Below are 20,651 nucleotides of genomic sequence, written 5' to 3' on the forward strand. Positions count from 1 at the left end.
TCTTCACACACTTTGTTGCCAAACTGATTATATAAAACAATGTTCCCAAAGATGATTTTCTTTCTTTAGTTTACTCCTTCTGTAAATTAAAAATGTAAAATAAAATATATAAAAAAAACTTATGCTGTTTTGGTTGAATGCATTATAAATTATTTTCTCAGTTATCACAGTATGTTTGGCCAAATGGGTTTAAAAATAAAACTATAGGTTAACCTTCTGAGGCCGGGGCTTTGGCAGCAGTAAAAGTTACTAAAGGATGGGGAATCTTGAACCAAATGCTTTCCCCCCTTTCAGAAATCACCTCCTATTTGCAACAAAGATTCTTGTGTGTAGTTTAATGGATTCTCAGAGGGGTGCATCTATGTCGCAAAAGGAAGACCTTTGAAAGAGATAAGTGATTAAAACCCTAGGGATGTCAAATTTGACATTTCACCCCACTTTTCAGCCTGGAAAATGGGGGAAAAAGACATGGCCACTAAAGTGGACAACCCCATCTTTTCAAACAGGGGACTCTATGGCCACTATAATGGCCATCCCGTCTTCAAAAGGTTAAGCATTAAAGTTGCTGAACACAGGTAGTTTGTTCTGGGGTTCAAATCCTGCCCAACAGGCTGGCTGCATTGGCATTTTCATGGTTTTCCCCATGCATAACCTGTATTTGAGCCAGTGTCCCTTTGAAAATCCTCCATAAAGGCATCTGTCCTCTAAGATTGATAGCCACTGGGTGCTTTGCTATAATTAAATACAATAGTAGGGTATATTTGTAAAAGAAAAGTGTAGGACATTAAGATTATTTTAAGGAGTATTAGAAGTAATAGAAATGACACATATATGAATGATTAAATTCATCTTAACTTCTGATTGACAGTTCTAATTTAAAATTTGTTAGTATTGGCAGCCTCATTATTTTATTTTTAGCTACACTGACCTAGCATATTATGATATTTAATTTCTTCCCTTTTACTTTTAGTGCAGTTAACTTAAAAACTTGTAACATGTAATTTAAAGAAGCTTTTTTTCTTTTATTCTGATCAGTCAAACAAAAATAATAGGAGTCTAACATAACATTGTAAATACTGGTATAAAGAAGTTCTGATTATCTTGTAGTGAAAAGTTCTTGTTTGATAAACTCGCTATGGAAAATTAAGTGATTTTTATATCTTTTAACCTATTCATTGCTCAGGGCAGGGGTTTTAATACTGGTGTCATCCTCCTGCATTTAAAAAAATTGCGGGAGCTTTCTTGGATGCAGATGTGGAGACTAATTGCTGAAAAAGAGCTACTCAGTATGCTTTCTACGTCATTAGCAGATCAAGTAAGATTATTTTTATTCTGTCTGCGTAAAATATTTTTTTATGGAATGATATAATAAAAATTTGTAGATATAATTTTTTGAATGTTGTAAAATTATGTAATTGCTGATATTTGTTTTGCATATATGTGATAATTGTTAATTCATCCTATAACTTAGAATTTCCTTCGTCACTTCATCAGTAGCAGAAGTTGTTACTATGTTAAAAGGCTAAAAAAGACATAATTAGTAATTATATTAAAAATTAGTTTGAGTTATAATTTTATTGCAATGTGAATTCTGCAATTATTTTATACATTAAGGGGTTTTCCAGTATTTCATGAAAAGAAATTTTTTTGCAAATGTAGCTGCAGTTTCAGAATTTAACATACAAGGTCCAGCTATTGATTTCCAGGACTCGTGGAATAACTCAGAAGAAAAAAAAGTTAAACACATAGCCATTTAATATGATTCAAAGTAATCCCCATCAGCCGTAATGCATGTCTGTGCTCAGCTGTACAAATTTTGGAAAGAAGTTTTAAAGTTATCTTTTGGAATGCTCTTTAATAATGATGTTACAGTTTTCTTGATGGCTTCGACATCCTGAGATCTTGTTCCCTTCAGCGAATTTTTCAGCTTAGGAAACAGGAAAAAGTCTGCGGATGCTAGGTCTGGAGAGTATGGTGGATGCTGCATTTCAACGACACCATGCTGGGCTAAGGCTAAGAATTGCCTCACAGGCAACGCAATGTGTGGGCGGTCATTGTCTTGTAGCAGCAGACAACTCCCATTTTGTTGAAAATGAGACCTTTCTTTAAGAATTCGTTTTCGAAGTCGGTCAAGAACTTCTGTGTAGAACTGTCCATTGATAGTCATGTTAGGAGGAAGAAATTCATGATGAATGAATCCATTGCAATCGAAGAAAGCGATTAACATGACCTTGATTTTGGACTTTTAAAATCGAAATTTTTTCTGCCTTGGTGAACTTGGAGGCTGCCATTCGGAGCTTTGACTCTTGGTTTCAGGGTCATATTGATAGCACCAAGACTAGTCTCCCATGACCATCCTATCCAGGAACACAGGGTCAGCATCAGCGTTGTCGATAAGTTCTCCATATGTGTCCAGTCTCAATTGCTTTTGTTCGTCCCTTAAATGGTGAGGAACGTATCTGGAACAAATCTTGCATTTGCCTAGGTCTTGCGTCAAAATTCGCTGAACCGTCTCTTTGCCCATGTTGAATTCATTAGCGAGTACTCGAATAGTTAATCGATGATCACATTTCACCATATCGCGAACTTCAATATGCAATTATTAGCGCCATCTTCTGACTTTTCGTTCTCCTACAGTTATGTCAGTCCTGGAAATTAATAGCCAGACCTTGTATATCTACTATTTCAGAATTTCCTGTCCATTATTTCCAATTTCTGTTTTGATTGTTAGCTTATTTTCTGTAGCTAAATTACTTTTAATATTACCTTCCAGGCAATTTATTGAAGTTATATAAATTTATCCTTTTTTTATCTTTTAGTGCTGATAGATATTTTCAGTGCCAAATAATATTTTTCTAACTTTAAAAGTTTTCTACATTATGAAGAAAATCTGTGCATGTGCAACTTAATGTAGCCAGTAATCACTGGCTTAAATGGAAATCTTGATTTGATATGAGTTACAACATCAGAATTTGACTAAAAAATACAGAATGCAATATTTGCTTACTTCTATGCTTGTTATTTTTATTATTGTTGGATACCTAACAGAATATGTTTTTTTCTTTTTTGTGTGAGGTGATGGGGAATGTTAGTGCAGTTCTATGGTAGCTGCAAAATGTTTTGCAAAATAAGTATAAATCCCAGGCTGTTAAATTTTTTATTTATAATGTGACCACCCTATCTGTCTGCTTGTGGAAACCACTGTGGTTTCTTCTCTCCATTGACACTGAGATGGGAAAGTTGTTACCAATGAACAAGAGATAATGTTGAATGCAATGGTACTTAGGCCAGTGAAAAGTGAGGTTGGAAAAAAGAAAAAGGTTGTCCTGTAGATGGTGGAAAAGGAAAGTGAGGAAACTTCACGAGGGCAGCCAAATGATTGGAAGATGGAATTTGGCGTTCATCTACTGTATGCATACATACCTGGATAGTCACAGAAATACGTTTCGGTAACATCGTGGATTACCTATTTTGGTGGCATAACATAGCATACTGCTGTATAAATACTTTTCAGGGAATGCAGATAATCAAAAAGTACGATTTTATATATAGTAAGATAATAATATGTCAAATTATTAATTTTAATAAAAAATGTTTGTAGTGTCTTTTTGGATTTATACTCACATTAAAATTATTCAAATAAACAATTTCCGACTTTTTTTTTTTTTTTTTTTATTTTTTTTTTTTTTTTTTTCAGGATATTTTTAATGCTGTTTTGAAACAGCACCCCTACCTCATTTATAAACTTCCTTGTCAGTGGAATGTTCAGCTGAGTGATAATACTCTTAGTGAAGTGAGTAGATTTGGTTTTTAACTTTGAAAAAGAATTTGAATTCGAATTGATGTAATTGTTATTCAATCTTTACAAATTTATTATGCATATATAATTTAGTCATGTATTTTAATTTGTATCATCCTGTAGTAAGTTCTTATTTAGATTCTAAGTATCTGAAGTGAATTCTCCTGCTAAATTTATATTGCTTTATCTTTAAATTGTATAATTGATGCCTCAATTTTTCTTCTAGATTTGTTATACTGAAGTCCAGGATTTAAAAGTATGTATTTTTCTCATTCTAAAAATTAATGAGTGCAAATTAAAATGTATATGTGTGGATAATTTTTTTAACTTGCACATATTTGTAACTAGATTTTTTAAAGCTGCAAAATAATAAATAATTAATTTCTTCCCTGAAAAATTAAAAAATTATTTTGCATACATAGAAGCATCTTATTTATTTGAACTTTTTTTAAGAATAAAATAAGATGGTTAAGAGAGAATTTCAATTATCTGGCCACTAATTTCCCAAATTCTTTTTGTTTGAATCCATTTTTGATTCCTTCTGTTCCAAATAAAATTTAGCTTACTATATAAGTCATAAATTTTAAATTTATTCATTGATTTAAATAACTTAAAATTGTCATACAAGTAGAGGTGCCTCTACTAAAGTTCCACCATATGCACTTGCACTAAGCGAAATTTTTTTGAGGTAATGAAATTGGCAAGAAGGCAATAAAGTGTGCTTTTCTACAAGCCACAAAATTTAATTTAGATGAGTATGTAATATATGTATGATATCAGATATATAATTGAATAGAAACTGATTCTGCATTCAGTTTTTTCTAAATAATAAAAAAATATGTATTTGTTAAATTGAAGTAAAATTAAATTTATGAGTTTATTTACAGGCATTTAGCCCCCCCCACACTGATTTATGTATTATAAAATGTAGTATAAATACTTTGCTGATTATTAGTCAGTGGTACAATCTATTCCATGCAAATGAAAATTATTTTCTTGTGTAAATCCTTTGTGTGAGTTAAATGAAAAAAAAAGGGGGGGAAGAAGATTATGTTTTGTGATGCATATAAATATTTAAAAAAATTTGTTACTTTATTTATTTGAAATAAAAATCATTATTATATTCAAGTGAAAAAAAGTCATTGCTCAATTTTATAAGTAAAGATGTAACTAGCTGTAAAATGAAACAAAATCTCAGGTAATCAAACTAGCTGCAATTCCTGTTTGTCCAGATATCTGGAGACTTAAAAAATTAAATAAAATTTTATATAATGAATTAAAAAATTATGATTGATATAGATTTCAGTTTGTATATGCATTTTTAGGTACTTTAAAAAATAAAAATTCTACAGTTCTAATGTTTGCTTCAAATAAAATGTTTAATCTTATGCTTACATATGTTTTTTTCTTGTTTATTTATAGGTAATTCATTGGAATTCACCTAAGAAACTAAAAGTAAAAAATAAACACGTTGAGTTTTTTAGAAATTTATATTTAACATTTTTGGAATATGATGGTAATTTATTACGGAGGGAGTTAATTGGCTGCAATAATAGTAAAGTAACACATGTTCAAGAAGCTGTAAGTATGCATCTTTCCTTCGTTATTTTCTTGCTGTATTTTACGTTAAAAAATAATAATAAAAGAAAGAAAAGAAAAAGAAATCTAAACTAACAGTAATGCATTTTAATTTTTTAACGCATGTGATATTGTCTTAATGTAAATTCATATTACAGAACAATTTAGAGTTTTTTTTTTTTTTTTTGTGCACTTAATAAGCAGTTCTTAGTGTACTTAGTGTACTGAAATAAATACATCAGCAGTTGAAAATTTTGGATGCATAGAGTTGATAGTGTAGAAACTCTGGTTTCTGGCCATAACTCATGCACATTCTTAGAAATGAATTTTTCTCTCGATACTTTATTTTTTGCTTTTAAATGAACAATGAATAACTGAAAATAACACAGTAACTGAAGTACTGTAAATATTGAATTGGATTGCTTGCCATAGATTCATGCTCAGGTTATTGATTTCTGCAACTTTTATATCTGAAAATTACCCAAAATTTTAGTCACTTATCTTTCCTTTATAACATGTTTTTAAAATAAATATATTTCTCCTAGCTACTGGCTCCCATGGTGTAATAGTTTTAATGACCAGCAATGTACACTGCTGTAGTCATTAAAATGGAAAATATTTTAGAGATTATTAATATCCTTGGGTGTTTAAAACAGAACTTTTTTTTAAAAAAATGTTTAATAGTAGGTGAAATATATGAAAATACGCAATAGATTAAACATTTCTTGAAGTTTCTGCACAGATTTATCATAGAAAATTAACTTTAGCATTATAATTTAGGTTAGTAAGAAATAATATTCATATAATAATTTGTTTTATACTTTAAAATTGTAAAGAAATATTTATTTCTGAAAAGAAATTAACATTTTTCTGTCACAAATTTCTGAAAATGTTTTATACTAAAAATTATTTTGGCTAATATTTTTTCAACTTAATTATTAAACAGAATGAAATATGATAGTGCTTCGAGTGTAAGACATTGCCATATTTCAAGCAATTCATATTTTTGTTCTCATCATTATTTCAATGTTGTTATCTGTAGTTACCTTTCTATCATTACTTTCATTTTCAATGAGTGTAGACCATAGATTCTAGACCAGTAATTTTATTTTGATACTGCACTGTGCTTTATGCCACTGGCTAATGCTTTAAGTTATTTGCTTATTGCAGAACTAAACACGAATTGCCAAAATAGCAACACTAATGTTTTCTGGGTATGAGGGGGTGTGATTGCTGCTAGTCGTTTTGTTGAGAAGGGTAATACATAGTATTATTTTGACATCTAGTGTTGTGTATCTCTTCGTTTCCATCAGTTGCAGTCACAATTAATGATGCAGAAGTGATAAAAAAGAGGAAAAAGCTAACACTGTTTTGAAATCCAGTGTCTCACGAGTACCTTTTTCCACCATCTGTCTGCTATTATTAGTGACTATGACTGGTCAGAAACGAATTATTATGCTGGCTTCAGGACTGGTCAAGATTAGCTTGACCGGCTAATAATTCATAAGCAGGGTCATAATACAACTACTGTGGCAAAATTTATAAAGGAGAGGCCATGAGATGCAGATTTATGAGCCACAGGAGATTACACTTGGTAGTAAAAAGCATATTGCTGCCCTTTACCATAAGAATAGTGCAGTTAGCATACGTAGAGTCCAGTACAGCAGTAAAATTATCTGTGTTGTATTATCATTGACAGAACTATGATGAAATAATAATTAACACATAATTATTTCATAACCAGCATATACAGAATACATTAATCATTTCTATCCAGCATATGCATTATGCATCATACCCAATCTATGAATATGATACGTTGAAAGAAGGTTAAAAGTACTATAACCTTGAAGTAGTATTGGGAAAATATATTTCTTTTCATGTTAATGCATTAATAATAATATACCGTAATTTCCGGAAGAAACGCCGCGGCGTTTACGTGTTTAAAACTTAAATTTTCAGCGGGTGCGGCGTTTCTACCCGTGCGGCATTTAGGTGCACTAAAAATAAAATATTTCCTATCATGGTCATTGTACATAGTTTGGATGGCCTTGTCATTGTGCATAGATTGGTGCTGTTCCCACACAAAAGACCACTCAGTTGCTTTTTGCGAACGTTATTTTGTTTACGTTCTTTCCCTTGAACGGACCTACATGCCTTATTCACCCTAAACGAGATCTCAGAACAATAACATTCTTCCCCCTTTCAAATCAACATTCTCATCAGTTTGAATAGTCTCTCTCCTCTGCCATTCGATGAATCTTCCAGGACCGATCCTCTTTCCACCCCTGCCTTTTCTGCAATTTTTTTCAAAGGCGGACACGACTCCACCTGCCTCACAATAACGAACTCTGACGTATTTCCCCTTCAGCATGAATGGATTTTTCTTGGCATTCTGCCAAATACAGATCCTATCAATTAGGGTACAAGTACTTGTTGGATAGTTTTTAATTAGGGAGCAGAAAATTTTTGAAAATGTCTCTAAACGGCACAGAAGCTATACATTTCTTACCTTTAATTTATTTTTGAGTTATGGTTTCATTTCATGCATTTTTCTTAACTGGTATGTCATATATCAGGACTTAGGCTGAGTTTTTGCATCTATACGGCCCACGACGATGTCACGCGCAATTTAATCTATTGCGGCGTTTCTGTGTAATTTTAATTTTTTTCCCGCCATTTTTCTCGAGTGCAGCGTTTACGCTGATGCGGCCTTTCTTCCGGAAATTACGGTATATATATAAAGACTGTTAAGTTTTCATAAAAGGTTTTAGATACTAACATTCATTCCAATATATTAAACGCATTGAAGAAATTAAGTTATTGCCGTGGAATATAACAGAAACTTACAAAGCTGTGAATTTATATTATAGTGTCTCAGGGGTACACAAATATGAGCTCCTATTTGAGCTTGTATCATATGTTTTAATCTTTAAAAGCTAAAGATGCAGTTAAGGTAATTAACATACTTTGAATGTTAACAAAAATTAATTACATTAATGTTATTTCATAAAAGAGTATTTTATGTTAAAAAAAAAAAAAAAAAAAGACCAAATTTGTATGTATATGCAAAAGTGCAGTCTTTCGTTGCTAAAGCTGAGTCAAATATGGTACATGAAATTACCCCAATAAAATTGTAAAATCGATCAGAAACAAAACCACTAAAATCAAATGGAAGAAAATGTATGGCATGGAGGTTTTAATTAAAGCTTAAATAATTACACACACACACACACCAAAAAAAGGGGGGCATGCTAAAATCCTGAATCCAGTTAGAAAGCTTGAAAAGCAGGAACTTAACCCTATGGCTGCTCGTCCCGCGGTTTCCACAAGCAACTTAAATGTAGCAAAATCTGCTCATCCCGCGATTTCCGCGGGCATGTGTTTTTCTTCCTTTATTGAGGAGCACATCCCGTTTTTTTTCCCATTTAACCACTGAAATCAATTATATACAGTATTAGACGTTTAGTTTACGTTTTGGCCAACAGATATCGTTAATTGTCCATTAAATTGCAGCATTTGAAGGCATGTGGTATTACCGCTCAAACTCCACCTTTTGTGCTTTTTTCTTACTGAAATGGCTGCTAGAAAACATTCAGCAATTAACTTGATTATTTAATTAAATTATTGAATTATTAATTAGATTTATTGATTAGATTAAAAATTAGATTGATTATTAATTAGATTTATTGAATCTGATGCAAAGACTGTGAAGTTGGACTTTGCCATGAACCCTGTTTTGAACTCTCTCATACTAAACTGCATTTCTAAGGTATTTTTTCCTCAGTGCTTTATATTTTCTTAAATTTTATATATTTTACTTTTTTATATTATGCAATAAATGCAAATTAACTGTAATTCGACTGAAATTTATTAAAAATTTTTTTGGGGGTGATAACATCTGAAATTGGTTTTTCTGGCAACTTAGTTTCTCATGATAAAAATCTGTATAAAAAATATTTTCTAGAAAGGAAAAATGCATTTTTCAATTCTTCAATATGTATAAATTTAAAATATGGAAAAAAAAAAAAAAAAAAAACTTTTTGAAGTGATTTTTGTCCACAAATTGAGCAGTCAGAGGGTTAATGGTCCCCACTGAAGATTTCTGATATTTACTTATACTGCACACTGCATTTAGGAATGTAAAATAAAGAAGACTGAATCTCTTATCAATTTTTATATTGTCACGTTTCGAGACGGGGAGGAGCTAGAGTAAATCAAATAGATGGACTTGTAATGCCATCTTTCCTGTTTTGTGCAAAAAATTCTAATCAATCAAAACTTCAATTACAAAAGACAGATTTTACATAACATGTACTAATTAAGTGTTCTATCTATACTAACAAAAATGGAATGAAATGATTAAATTACTTCATAAATTTAACTACCATTATTAAAGATATTTATTCAATTTCATCATTTCATTCATTCATTTCAGTAAGAAAAAAAAAAAAATATGTTACAAAATCACTGAAGTTCAAATTCTGTCTGAAATCAGAGTTTGAGAGGATGTATGTGTTGAGCACCACATGTTAAAGCCCCAACAAGTTTCTAGTTCGGATGATCAAACCTTATCATCACATCCAGAAATGCCTTTTATGATTCTATCAAGTTTTTATAACAGTTTGTTTCTGTTGTCCCCTTCAACCAAAATAATTGTGACTTTCAGTTCTGGTTGAAATTTTGGATTGTTCAAGGAGTGAACAGTTCTTAGATGTAATACATAGTGCTGGTTCCACTTACCCACAGCTGTTTCAACAGCAGTTCTTGAAAACATTTTTCTCTTCGAGAGTGTTTCTCTTGTTATTGATGATTCTTGGGCCCACCAGCAGCCGAGCGATAAAGTCGCTGAACACTGGTAGTTCAGTCCAAGGTTCGAATCCCGCAAACGGGTTGACTGCATGAGCGTTTTCGTGGTTTTCCCCATGTGTAACGTGTACGAGCCAGTTTCCCTTAGAAAGCCCTCCACGAAGGCATTTCTCCTCTTAGGCAGATAGCCCTCAAGGCTTTGCCATAATCACACATACATATTTGATGATTCTTGCGAAAGTCAGAAAATACTTTGAATCAGTTAGTTCAGTGTTTTCAAAATGCATTGGAGTTATGGTTTGCGCCTCATCATTTTCTTTATAAATGTGGCTTAGAGGGTTTGAGTTAAGAACTGGCTGTACCTTGACAAGCAGCATAGATATTTCTTCAAAGGTCAACAATGCTTTCCTTATAATTTTTTCAAACACTCTGACAAGTCTCTCTTAAAACTCTCCCCACCATGGAATTCGCTTGATTATAAACTTCTGCGGGGTATTTGTCTTTGTCTTAAATTTGTCATATTCTGAAAATCTGGAAAAATTAAGTTTTGACATTTTCGGAGTAGAAATTCTACAGTTTCCTCTTCTGCTAAAAATTCTAGGAAATAGGAGTAAAAAGGACTCTGTTCACCTATGTAACATAAGTTTTAAGTGTACAGCTCAAGTTACTGCACAGTTGAATAAAACAATAAGGTTTTTTTAAGTGTGTTTAGAGTTTTTTATGTAGATTGGTCTGGCAAAATAAATTCCATAAATTTCAAATGATTCATGGATTCTGTCTTTAGGTAAAGGTGCCTTTATGTGGTCTGCTGGCATGGCAGATCTGTCTGTATTTCTGGAAGATCAAGCAATTTTTTCATCTTTTTAAACATAACTACCATCTTTTAGGAACTCAGAAACGAGATCTAACTTTGGCTATAGTTGCAGCAGTTCCTCCATGCATTATCTTCTCATGTTATCATATATATGTTATTTGCATACAATTAGCATCATCAGTTAGGCCCACCAGCGGCCGAGCGGTAAAGTCGCTGAACACTGGTTGTTCGGTCCGAGGTGCGAATCCCACGAACGGGCTGGCTGCATGGGTGTTTTCGTGGTTTTCCCCATGTGTAACGTGTATACGAGCCAGTTTCCCTTAGAAAGTCCTCCACAAAGGCATCCCTCCCCTTAGGCAGATAGCCGTAGAGGCTTTGCCGTAATTAAATACACACACACACAGCATCATCAGTTTGGAATTTTGGGATATGATAAATGGATTCTTATTTTTTAGTGAGAAGTCCAAAAATCCTGATCATCTTCTCAATCTCAAGATTCCTATTTTTATTAATGTATGGGAGAAAATTGTACAAAGAGAATTTTTTTTCATTTGAATTGCATTTTTTTAGAGATTTACCCTCTGAATAAAAAACCATATTGCAAAATTGATCAGAAACAAAACTGCTAAAAGTAAATGAATGAAAGTACTTGGCATGGAATGTTTTTCATCTTTTAATTAAAGCTTAAGTAGTTTTATATACACACACATATATGCAAGATAGGCTAAAAGGCCTAAATTCAATTACAAAGCATAAAAAGCAGGAACTTAATTGTCCCATTAAGTATTTCTAAAAGACAGTTAGTTATACTGCATATTGGAGTTTAGATGCTAAAACAAAGAAGCCTGAATTACTTATCAATTTTTATATTGTCACGTGTCCATGTGGGGAGAAGCTAAGTAAATTGAATAGATGGGCCTTTATTTAATTTGGGCCATTCAAGCCATCTTTTGGGAATATTAAGAACTTTTTCTCGATGGTAGCAGTATAGTTTAGAAAGTAGAACTATAGTTCAGAGGAACTCAAAATATTTGAATTATTACTAATGAAAAGTTGCACATGGTTGTTTAATAGGCTGACCTTGAATTTGAATTGTATATTGCTGACCCTTGAATTATTTGAGTTGCATAGTTTAGCTTGTACTATATGGATTTTTTTTTTTCAGTAAAAAATTCTGGAAAAAATGAGAAAAAATTAAAAATCAGTGGTTTGAAAAACACTGGTGGACAAACTATGTAGTTATAAAACTCAAAAAAGTTACATGAATCATAAGCATATATATGTGGTCTTTAGTCTACTTTGTTATTTATTAGTATGAAGTAAGCATAAATTTGTTCCAAAATATTAAAACTCGCCATTTTGTATTAAATAAATACTTGGAGATTCCACTTTTTGCTACTGTGGTGAGTAAAACAACCCTCTCCCCCCCAAAAAAATTAGTATCACATATTGTGCTATGAAATTTTTTTTCAACCATCTGCTTTTGTTAATAATGGGATGAATTCAGATGTTGTAAGTATGCGCTTAAAGTATACTATATGACACTAATCATCTCCAGTTGAATGAGGCCCTGCTACCGCTTAATAAATATAAGAAATAAATTTTCAGATTTAAACGATAGCATAATTTGTGTATGTTCAGTACTATACAATGAAAAATCTGCCTAAACCTTTGAAATCAATGTAGTATTTCATATGTAAAAGTTAAATGGCACAGTTTATGAGCTTGCTCACATACAAAAATAAATTAAAAAGTAGAAAAACATAGCAAATGATAAAGATAACTGTTCTCTGCAGAAGATATTTTCCATTTTCTTTTTTTCATGGAGAAGAAAAGTAAATTGCATCAAAATAGAGCTGTTTTAATTAAGGAAGATAGTGGTAATTGGAATTATCTTAACTTTTATTGCAACAAACAAACTTGAGTAACAAAAACAGAAATGGATTATTTATAACAATAAAGCTCTATAGCTGGGCAGACAATAATGGTTCGATATAATTTGCAAAAGGAAGGCTTAGATTAAAAGTAATGTAAAACAGATGTTAAATATGCAAGTATTTTTAGGTCTTTTATGTTCTTATTTTCTTTATGTATTCTCCTTGTTTTGCTCTGTAGAAAAGTCTAAAAGAAGTTAATGTTTTTTTGCATGTTTTCTTGAATTCAGTCTTAATAAAGTTATTTTTCTTTTATGACCTGAAATATATATATATATATTATGCAAATTATGGATCCTTTACTATTAATGTACTTACGTGGACAAATAAAAATGTTGATATAATTAATGCAGTTTTCTCAAGTGATTTTTCTAATTCTCCACATTTTAATAGCTGAATGCCATAGATGAAGATGATTCATGTTATGAGTTCAGAAGAGCTCGAGTTGTCAAGCATCGCACACATTTGTATTACATCGAATATGATTATGAACCCGTAAGTTAAATTTTTAATATCTTTATGCACTATTTTCATTATTTCTTTCTGAAGTAGATGCATTGTACATTTTATAGCATTTTGAGTTATTTTTAATTGGAAACATTTTCGGTTTTCCTTTATATATATATAAATATTATTAATTTTTTTTTTTTTTTTTTTTTTTTTTTTTTTTTTTTTTTTTGTATTTTAGCCCCTCCCCTCAAAAAAAAAAAAAAAAAAGAAAGAAAGAAAGAAAAAGAAAAAGAAAAAAAATTAAGAAAACATACTATCTTTGTATTTAATTTTCTTTTCTTGTTGTGTAGACTCCTGATGGGAATGATGTGACTTTAGTTGCTCAGTTATCTATGGACCGACTACAGATGGTTGAAGCACTTTGTAAACACTGGGAAGGTTAGCTGTTTTGTTTATGTATTTCCCTTTAAAAGTCTACTTTTTTCACTTTTTTTATATTGTAGTATTGTTACATAACATTGCAGTTAGCCCCAAAAATGATTTTTTTTAGTTATTTTACCTTAAATATGGTACAATTACCAATTTTTACTCAAAAGCAATAATATGTTTATTACCTTCTGATTGATGTGAAGGTCTCACACCATAAGTGATGTAATTTTCTTTTTTATGGATATGTATATGTGTTCATGTGGGTGTGTTTAAGTGATAAATTTTATTGCTGTATTGTAAATTCTTAGTTCTGTAAGTGATAAATTTTAATTTATGAATTTTGCCTGCTGATGGCATCTCTATGCATTGTCTGGATTTATCTATGATTATATGATGCTTAATGATGTGTAACAAAAAGGGTTACTGATGTCTAGCAGTTATGGCAGAGTGCTAGCTGATATAAATTGAAATTGCAACACTATGTGCCAGAAAATTTTAAAAGTTTTAGGCCAAATAATAAGTTTGATTGATAGACATTTGAAAATTCAAGTGAGATTATACTGAACAAAAATGTTTTATACATTTAAGTGCATTAATACTTGTGAAAGAATCTGGAAAAAGAAACTGTTGTCATTTTACTTGTGGGAAATATTTGTTTCAAGTCTCACATAAGCAATCCAGTTAGAAAGTGCAGAACTGCATTTTGAATACCACCCTTCTTTTTTTAAAGCAAAATTTCTATGTGGCACTAATTTGTGATGGAATACTAAGTGTTTTCGTATTGTTAGCACTGCTAATTTGAATGACTAACTTTAAATGTATGATCTTAGGTTCAATAATTTTAATAAGTAGAAAAATTTGAATTTTTGGGAATTAATTATTAAACTAGTAGGGCTGTAGTAATTGTTTGAAACTGTTTTAGGTGTTAAATTAAAATCTGAATGTAGAGACTGACTGCAGTTTCTTTAGAATTTTCATGAAATGGTTTGGATTATTTGAATTATGGCAAAGCATGTAATGGCTATCTGCCTAAGGGGAGGATTGCTTACATGGAGGCTTTTAAAATGATATTTTTGTTTTTTAATTTGAAAAAAAAAATTGCAAATTTCTTAACATTCTTAATGGTAGGCTGTTTTTTTTTTTTTTTTTAGTCTGTATTTTAAAGATTTTTGATTGCAGTTTCCCCTCCGCATCTTTGTATAATCTATACTTTAAAAGTTGACAAATTTGTTTTATTCACCTTTCACAAGGTTAATGCCTGATGAAGAAGCTGATGAATAGGTTTTTGCTTAGTCGTTTGAAGCTAAATATGAAATAATAAAGTACAAAGTCTGATATCCAGACTCATTGGGACTTCTTCTGTTCCATCTGAATTTTAAATCATCAGTTCAATATCTAGTCAGATGGCATTTAGAAATAAAAAAATAGTTGTCAATAATGTAATGAAACATTTATGATCTTAAAACAATCAAAATTAACAACAACAAAAAAAAAGAAACTAAATGTTTATTTGTTTGCTTTATTAAACATTTTCAATGTAAGTTGGTTAAGTTGATTTCTTATGCTAATATTTTCTTTTCAGTTTACTTTACAAACGTACTTCCTTGTTCAGATACAAAGTTCAAGTCATATACAGTCAAAAGTCCTTAATCCGGACTCGTCGGGACTTCGGCGATTCCGGATTATAGATCATCAGTTTAAATCTGGTAAGATGGCATGCAGAAATTATAAAATTAAAAATATGAAACCTAAATTTATGAAATAGAGAACAATTATGATCTAAAGGGTTTACAAAAAAAAAAAAAAAAAAAAAAAAAAAGGCGTAATATTTTTTTGTTTACTTTATTAAACATTTCTTTCAATGTGCGCATGCGTAAAGCATACATTACGCATAGTCGAAATTAAAAAATTGCAACCAGAAAACTATTTGATGTGTATTCGTGATATTTATAATGACAAGGAATTTGATTTAAATCATATCAAAGACAGATTACATCGAGATGAAATACTACATTTAGTAAGGAATTATAAGCCGAATAAAATAAAAACATCTGCCCTGAAGATAAGGATAGTGCTGACATATCACTTCCAGTTCATTGCGTGCCGCGACACTCCCCTCCCCCGCAGAGCAGCGTGAAATTGATAAACAGATTTCGGAATGGTTAGAGAAACAAAGGATATGCCTTTATCCATTTTTTTGCAGCAATTCCACTTGTTGTTTGATGGACATCTAAACATGCTTTTGCTTTGTAGATCCTTTGGAAGTATCCAGCATCGGAAATTCTATATGACATAATCAAAAGTTCAAGCTTACTTTTATAAAATTGCCCTAACAGTCTGCAAAAAATAATAAGCCGGATCCAATTCAAAGATTAAGGAACAACGCAATCTGCAACATTAACTGAAATAGCTAATTAGATAATTTTAGCTTAGCTTATACCGTCCGTTATACATTAAACGCGCATGCGTAAACATATTATGCACATGCGTACACGCATATGCACATGCGTAAATGTATTACGCGCATGCGTAAACGCATATGCGCATGCATGAACGCATCATGTGTTTTCGCATGTGCAGAAAGTTTATAGCTTTGAGTCCCGATTTATGGGTGTCCGGATTAACGACTTTTGACTGTAATTACCATATTCAGAATTCTCATTAAATTGTCAATATAAATTTTTTCATTCTCAGCAATCTCTGTGTCACTTTCTTCACTAGTGATAGTGAAATTTTCTGGATTTGGAACCATACTATGGATTTTGCCATCTCTTAGCTGATTGTATATTGGGGCATAATGGAATACTTCTGCTTTACCATCTTTATTTGTTGCCACTTTTCCACAAATTCCATTAATTGATAAATATATTTTTTTGTTTCCAATATTCGAAAACCTTCATATTTGCATCTTATAAAGCTGTCAATAGTGTCCGCTGTACATTGTTGTCAACTAAAGTCATGTTGTTCTACTAAAATTGGCGACTAAAGATGTGTTATTCTGCTAAAATTTGTCTTGCTCCTATTCCTTGCTGAGGAAACTGAGCCTGAATTATATTAGTTTTGTTTTTTGTTATACTTATGTCTATATTTCCAACATATGCATGACATAATAGCAAGGGAAAGATGGATCACTGTTGATGTGTAATACTCAGATAAGATAGATCGTCGATCCATATTAAAGAGGAAGAATTCTGATCGCGTTTTATGCTAATATGTTGACTTGGTAATATCTAGAAATCTTGGCAGTTGAGGCGGTTTTAATTCCATTTTTATTTTCCAGTTGACGTTTGTGGCCACAGTTCACTTGGTTCACAGTTGTGCCTATTCAAGAATATTTGCATTTTTATATTATAGCGATAACAAGCAAGACAATGAAATTACATCCTGGCAGGGTAGAGAGCAAAGCTGAAGTGCATAGTTATGCAAGATGGAAGCACATGAAGAGAAAGGTTTTGGTTTAAAGTGTTTCACTTCCCAATTATTACGTCATCAGCATGCATTGTGCAGGCCATGCAAAATGGAATGATCTAGAAATGACAAAATCCAGAGAAGTTATTACGATTTTTAAAACAGAGAGGAAGAATTTAAAGAGTTTACCATTACTAATTAATTAATAAGTCAAACAACAAAAATCAGCGTTATATTTTGAAAATTTTCACAGGACTAGTTTCGATGGTATTACCGAACCACCATCCTCAGCTGCAAAACCGCAAATGGTTTTCCATATAACGCTGATTTTTGTTGTTTGACTTCTGAATTAGTATTTATTCGGCGTGTTATTGTGTCTTAGTTTACCATTAGTTTAAATTATGATTTTGATTCACATATTTTTTTATCTTATATGCATAAGGCTGATCTGAGTGCCAATGAAATAAATTTCCACATGTACTTGAGGCTATACTTTTCCATTATGTGCCTGCCACACAGTAGGTTTTATAACCATAAGTAATTTGTAGTTAGAAAAGTAATTTATAGATGGTAAATATACCACATGGCAGGTGATGGCTGATAGCACCTGCCACAACAAAAATAAAGGGCTGGTGCATAATGGAAAAGTAGCCTTAAAAGTTTATCCAGAGAACAAATGAGTTATTCATTCAAGCATGGCTAAATGGATGGTGAATATCATTTACAAAATTTATTTTTAGAAATTTCTGTTAAGTTTATTCTCATTAATACTTGTGACACTTCACATTGCTGTTGGCCTAAGTTTGCCAAGCATAATGTAAGCATAAAAGGCTACAGTGTTTGGTATTCAGTTACTGATATTTAAAACAAAAATAGTTTTAGACATTGCTGTATAATTCACTTCTCAAGGTAGTAGGTGTAAAATCAGCAGTAAACTTCTGATAGATGGTTTTGGACTATTTCATATACTGTTTTGGACAGCAGTAAACTGTGATAGACTGTTTGAGATGTACGCTGAATAATAAGGTGGCTGTGGAGCCAAATTATTGATCATGCAGATTTATGCTGATAATTGATTGTATTTCTTCAGTATTTAAGTGTTTTAGTTAGTGCCGAAGTGAAATCAAGAATCGGGCCCCTCTGCATGTTTTCTTATGAAAAAATGGCAACTGTGCTTGCATGAAGTGTTAAGCAGATGCTACTCTCGGAATCTAATTCTTTCTCCCTTTTCACACACACACCAAAAAAAAAGGGGGGGGGACAAAATTAGTATTAAAAAAAATCTGAAACGTTCCAGATTTTAAATTGCGTACAAAGAGGCATTTTAATGTTTTGTGTGTTACCTTTATTTATTAAATATCATGTTCTTCACACTTAAAACATAAAATTCAATTCAGCAATATCACAAAATAATTTTAAAATGAGCATATTTTTAGAATTTCCGATACACAGTTCTGCGCGCTGGAGATAAAAAGCTTCTCCCCCTCTCCCGTAGAGTATTGCCATTACTCGCTCTTAAATCGTTGAGTTTGTTAATCAAAAATTTGTTAAATCTTTACAAAATATGAAATAGATAATAAAACAAATTCCAAATTTGGGCTTCCAGATGCCCATATTAGGGTGAAAACGTACGTTTATCAAAATTTGATAGCTCTAGGTCACATTGTTTTAACACAATGCGAGAAACATACATACATTTATTCAGATTCTTCATTATTTAATTTCTTTAAATATAATACAGGGCTCTAATATTTGTTGGCAACAATTTGAAAGTTGATACAGCCTTTTAAAATTTTCAACACAAAATGCCAAAATGAAAATAATAGTCTTTCAGGGCAAATTGTCCCTTTGGACTAATTTAAAAAAAAAAAAAATCTGAAGATTTTACATTATGCCCAGTGGCATTTTTTAATGTTTTGTGTGCTACCTTTATTTATTCAGTATCATGTTCATTGCACTTGAAACATAAAATTCAATTCAACAGCAATATCACAAAATAATTTTAAAATGAGTGTATCTTTAGAATTCCCGATGCACAGTCCTGCGCACTGGAGATAAAAATGTTTTTTTTTCCCCCATACAGTGTTGCTATTGCTGGCTTTGAAATCGATGAGTTTGTTAATGAAAAATTCATTAAAGTGTTACAAAATATGAATTAGATAATAAAACAAATTCCAAATTAGGGCTTCCAAATATCCATATTCAGTAGAGAATTATGTTATTCAAAATTTGATGGCTCTAGGTATTGTGCTTTCATCACAATGCGAGAAACATACATACATTTATACAGATTCTTCATTATTTAATTTCTGTAAATATAACACAGGGTGGTAATATTTAGTGGGAACAATTTGAAAAGTGAAATGGACATTTAAAGTTTGTTAAGCAAAATGACTAAACAAAATTAATACTCCTTTTGGACTAACACCCTTTGGGCTAAAAGAAAAGAAAAAGAATTGTGAAGGTCCAGATGTAAGATCGTTTTAGATGTCCAGATTTTGGACTTTGGACTGTATTATACTTAAAATTTGTTCAATATGTTCATGGGGAAATTAAAACAACTCGGTGCTTTTTTATACCAGTATTGTATTTTCTGCATCATTTCTTCATCTTATATATTTTTCCTAGAAGATAAAATGTTCCTGAATTCGTCTTATTATTATTTTTAGGTCAATAAAAGTATTTTGTCATTCTTATTGCTTTTTATTATATCTTATGAGAATCATGAATTTTTTTCAAAACTGTCTTAGATGAAATTATGTCATATTCCAAAATCTTAACTTATGCTTTAAAATTTTGTTAATGTAATCCAATGAAAGAATTTTTCTTTTGGATGTAATACTATATTAAGTTTAGTTATTATCCCATAAAATTGCCGTTATTATACATCCATTTACTTTATCTGAATTATGAGAAAACAGTTTTGATTATTTTGGTTGCCTAGTTTTAAACGTTTCAAAGAAAAATATTTTTGATATGTTTATTTTCAGTTTGTGATAAAATCATTCATTTCAGCAATAAATAGACATAATTGTTAATCAAGTGATGCATAAAATCTTTCTTTTAACTTTGATGTCATGAAAGTGCTTACAGCATATGCTAATCATTTTAAATATAATTTTATCTGGATTTCTGAATGGCATTTTTCAATATAATAGTAATTTTTTTTATTCTGTTGTTTTATCCTGAGTGTCATAAATAAGATAGATTTCTAGGAACACCCTATATTTCAACAGTCTTAAAATTTTAAAGCTTCATCTGTGTGCTGTTATCTGCTTTAAGAATAAAATCTATTAATTATGAAACAATTTCATTGTGAGATATGGATTACAAGCTTTCTCTCTGTATATATTTCTTTTATTAGTTTTGTTCAAATATAATATCCTTTTTAAATTTGTTGGTGTTTTTCTATTTATACCATGCAATATTC

General features: G+C 31.2%; 1 protein-coding gene across 2 annotated transcripts in view; it reads left to right on the plus strand.

Moving 5' to 3' along the window:
• LOC118181003 (xylosyl- and glucuronyltransferase LARGE1-like) overlaps positions 1 to 20,651 on the plus strand; it is a 160,896-nt gene that overhangs the window by 107,786 nt on the left and 32,459 nt on the right. For both annotated transcript variants that reach the window (XM_035350079.2, XM_035350081.2), the window contains exons 10-15: positions 1,184 to 1,315; positions 3,698 to 3,793; positions 4,026 to 4,055; positions 5,222 to 5,380; positions 13,328 to 13,429; positions 13,735 to 13,822. In XM_035350079.2, the coding sequence (XP_035205970.1) occupies positions 1,184 to 1,315; positions 3,698 to 3,793; positions 4,026 to 4,055; positions 5,222 to 5,380; positions 13,328 to 13,429; positions 13,735 to 13,822 (607 nt within the window). The remainder of the gene's footprint in view (positions 1 to 1,183; positions 1,316 to 3,697; positions 3,794 to 4,025; positions 4,056 to 5,221; positions 5,381 to 13,327; positions 13,430 to 13,734; positions 13,823 to 20,651) is intronic.

This window comes from Stegodyphus dumicola, chromosome 1 (assembly GCF_044657685.1).
Source record: "Stegodyphus dumicola isolate Sdum_Otavi_A_Nest chromosome 1, ASM4465768v1".
Lineage (NCBI taxonomy): Eukaryota > Metazoa > Arthropoda > Arachnida > Araneae > Eresidae > Stegodyphus > Stegodyphus dumicola.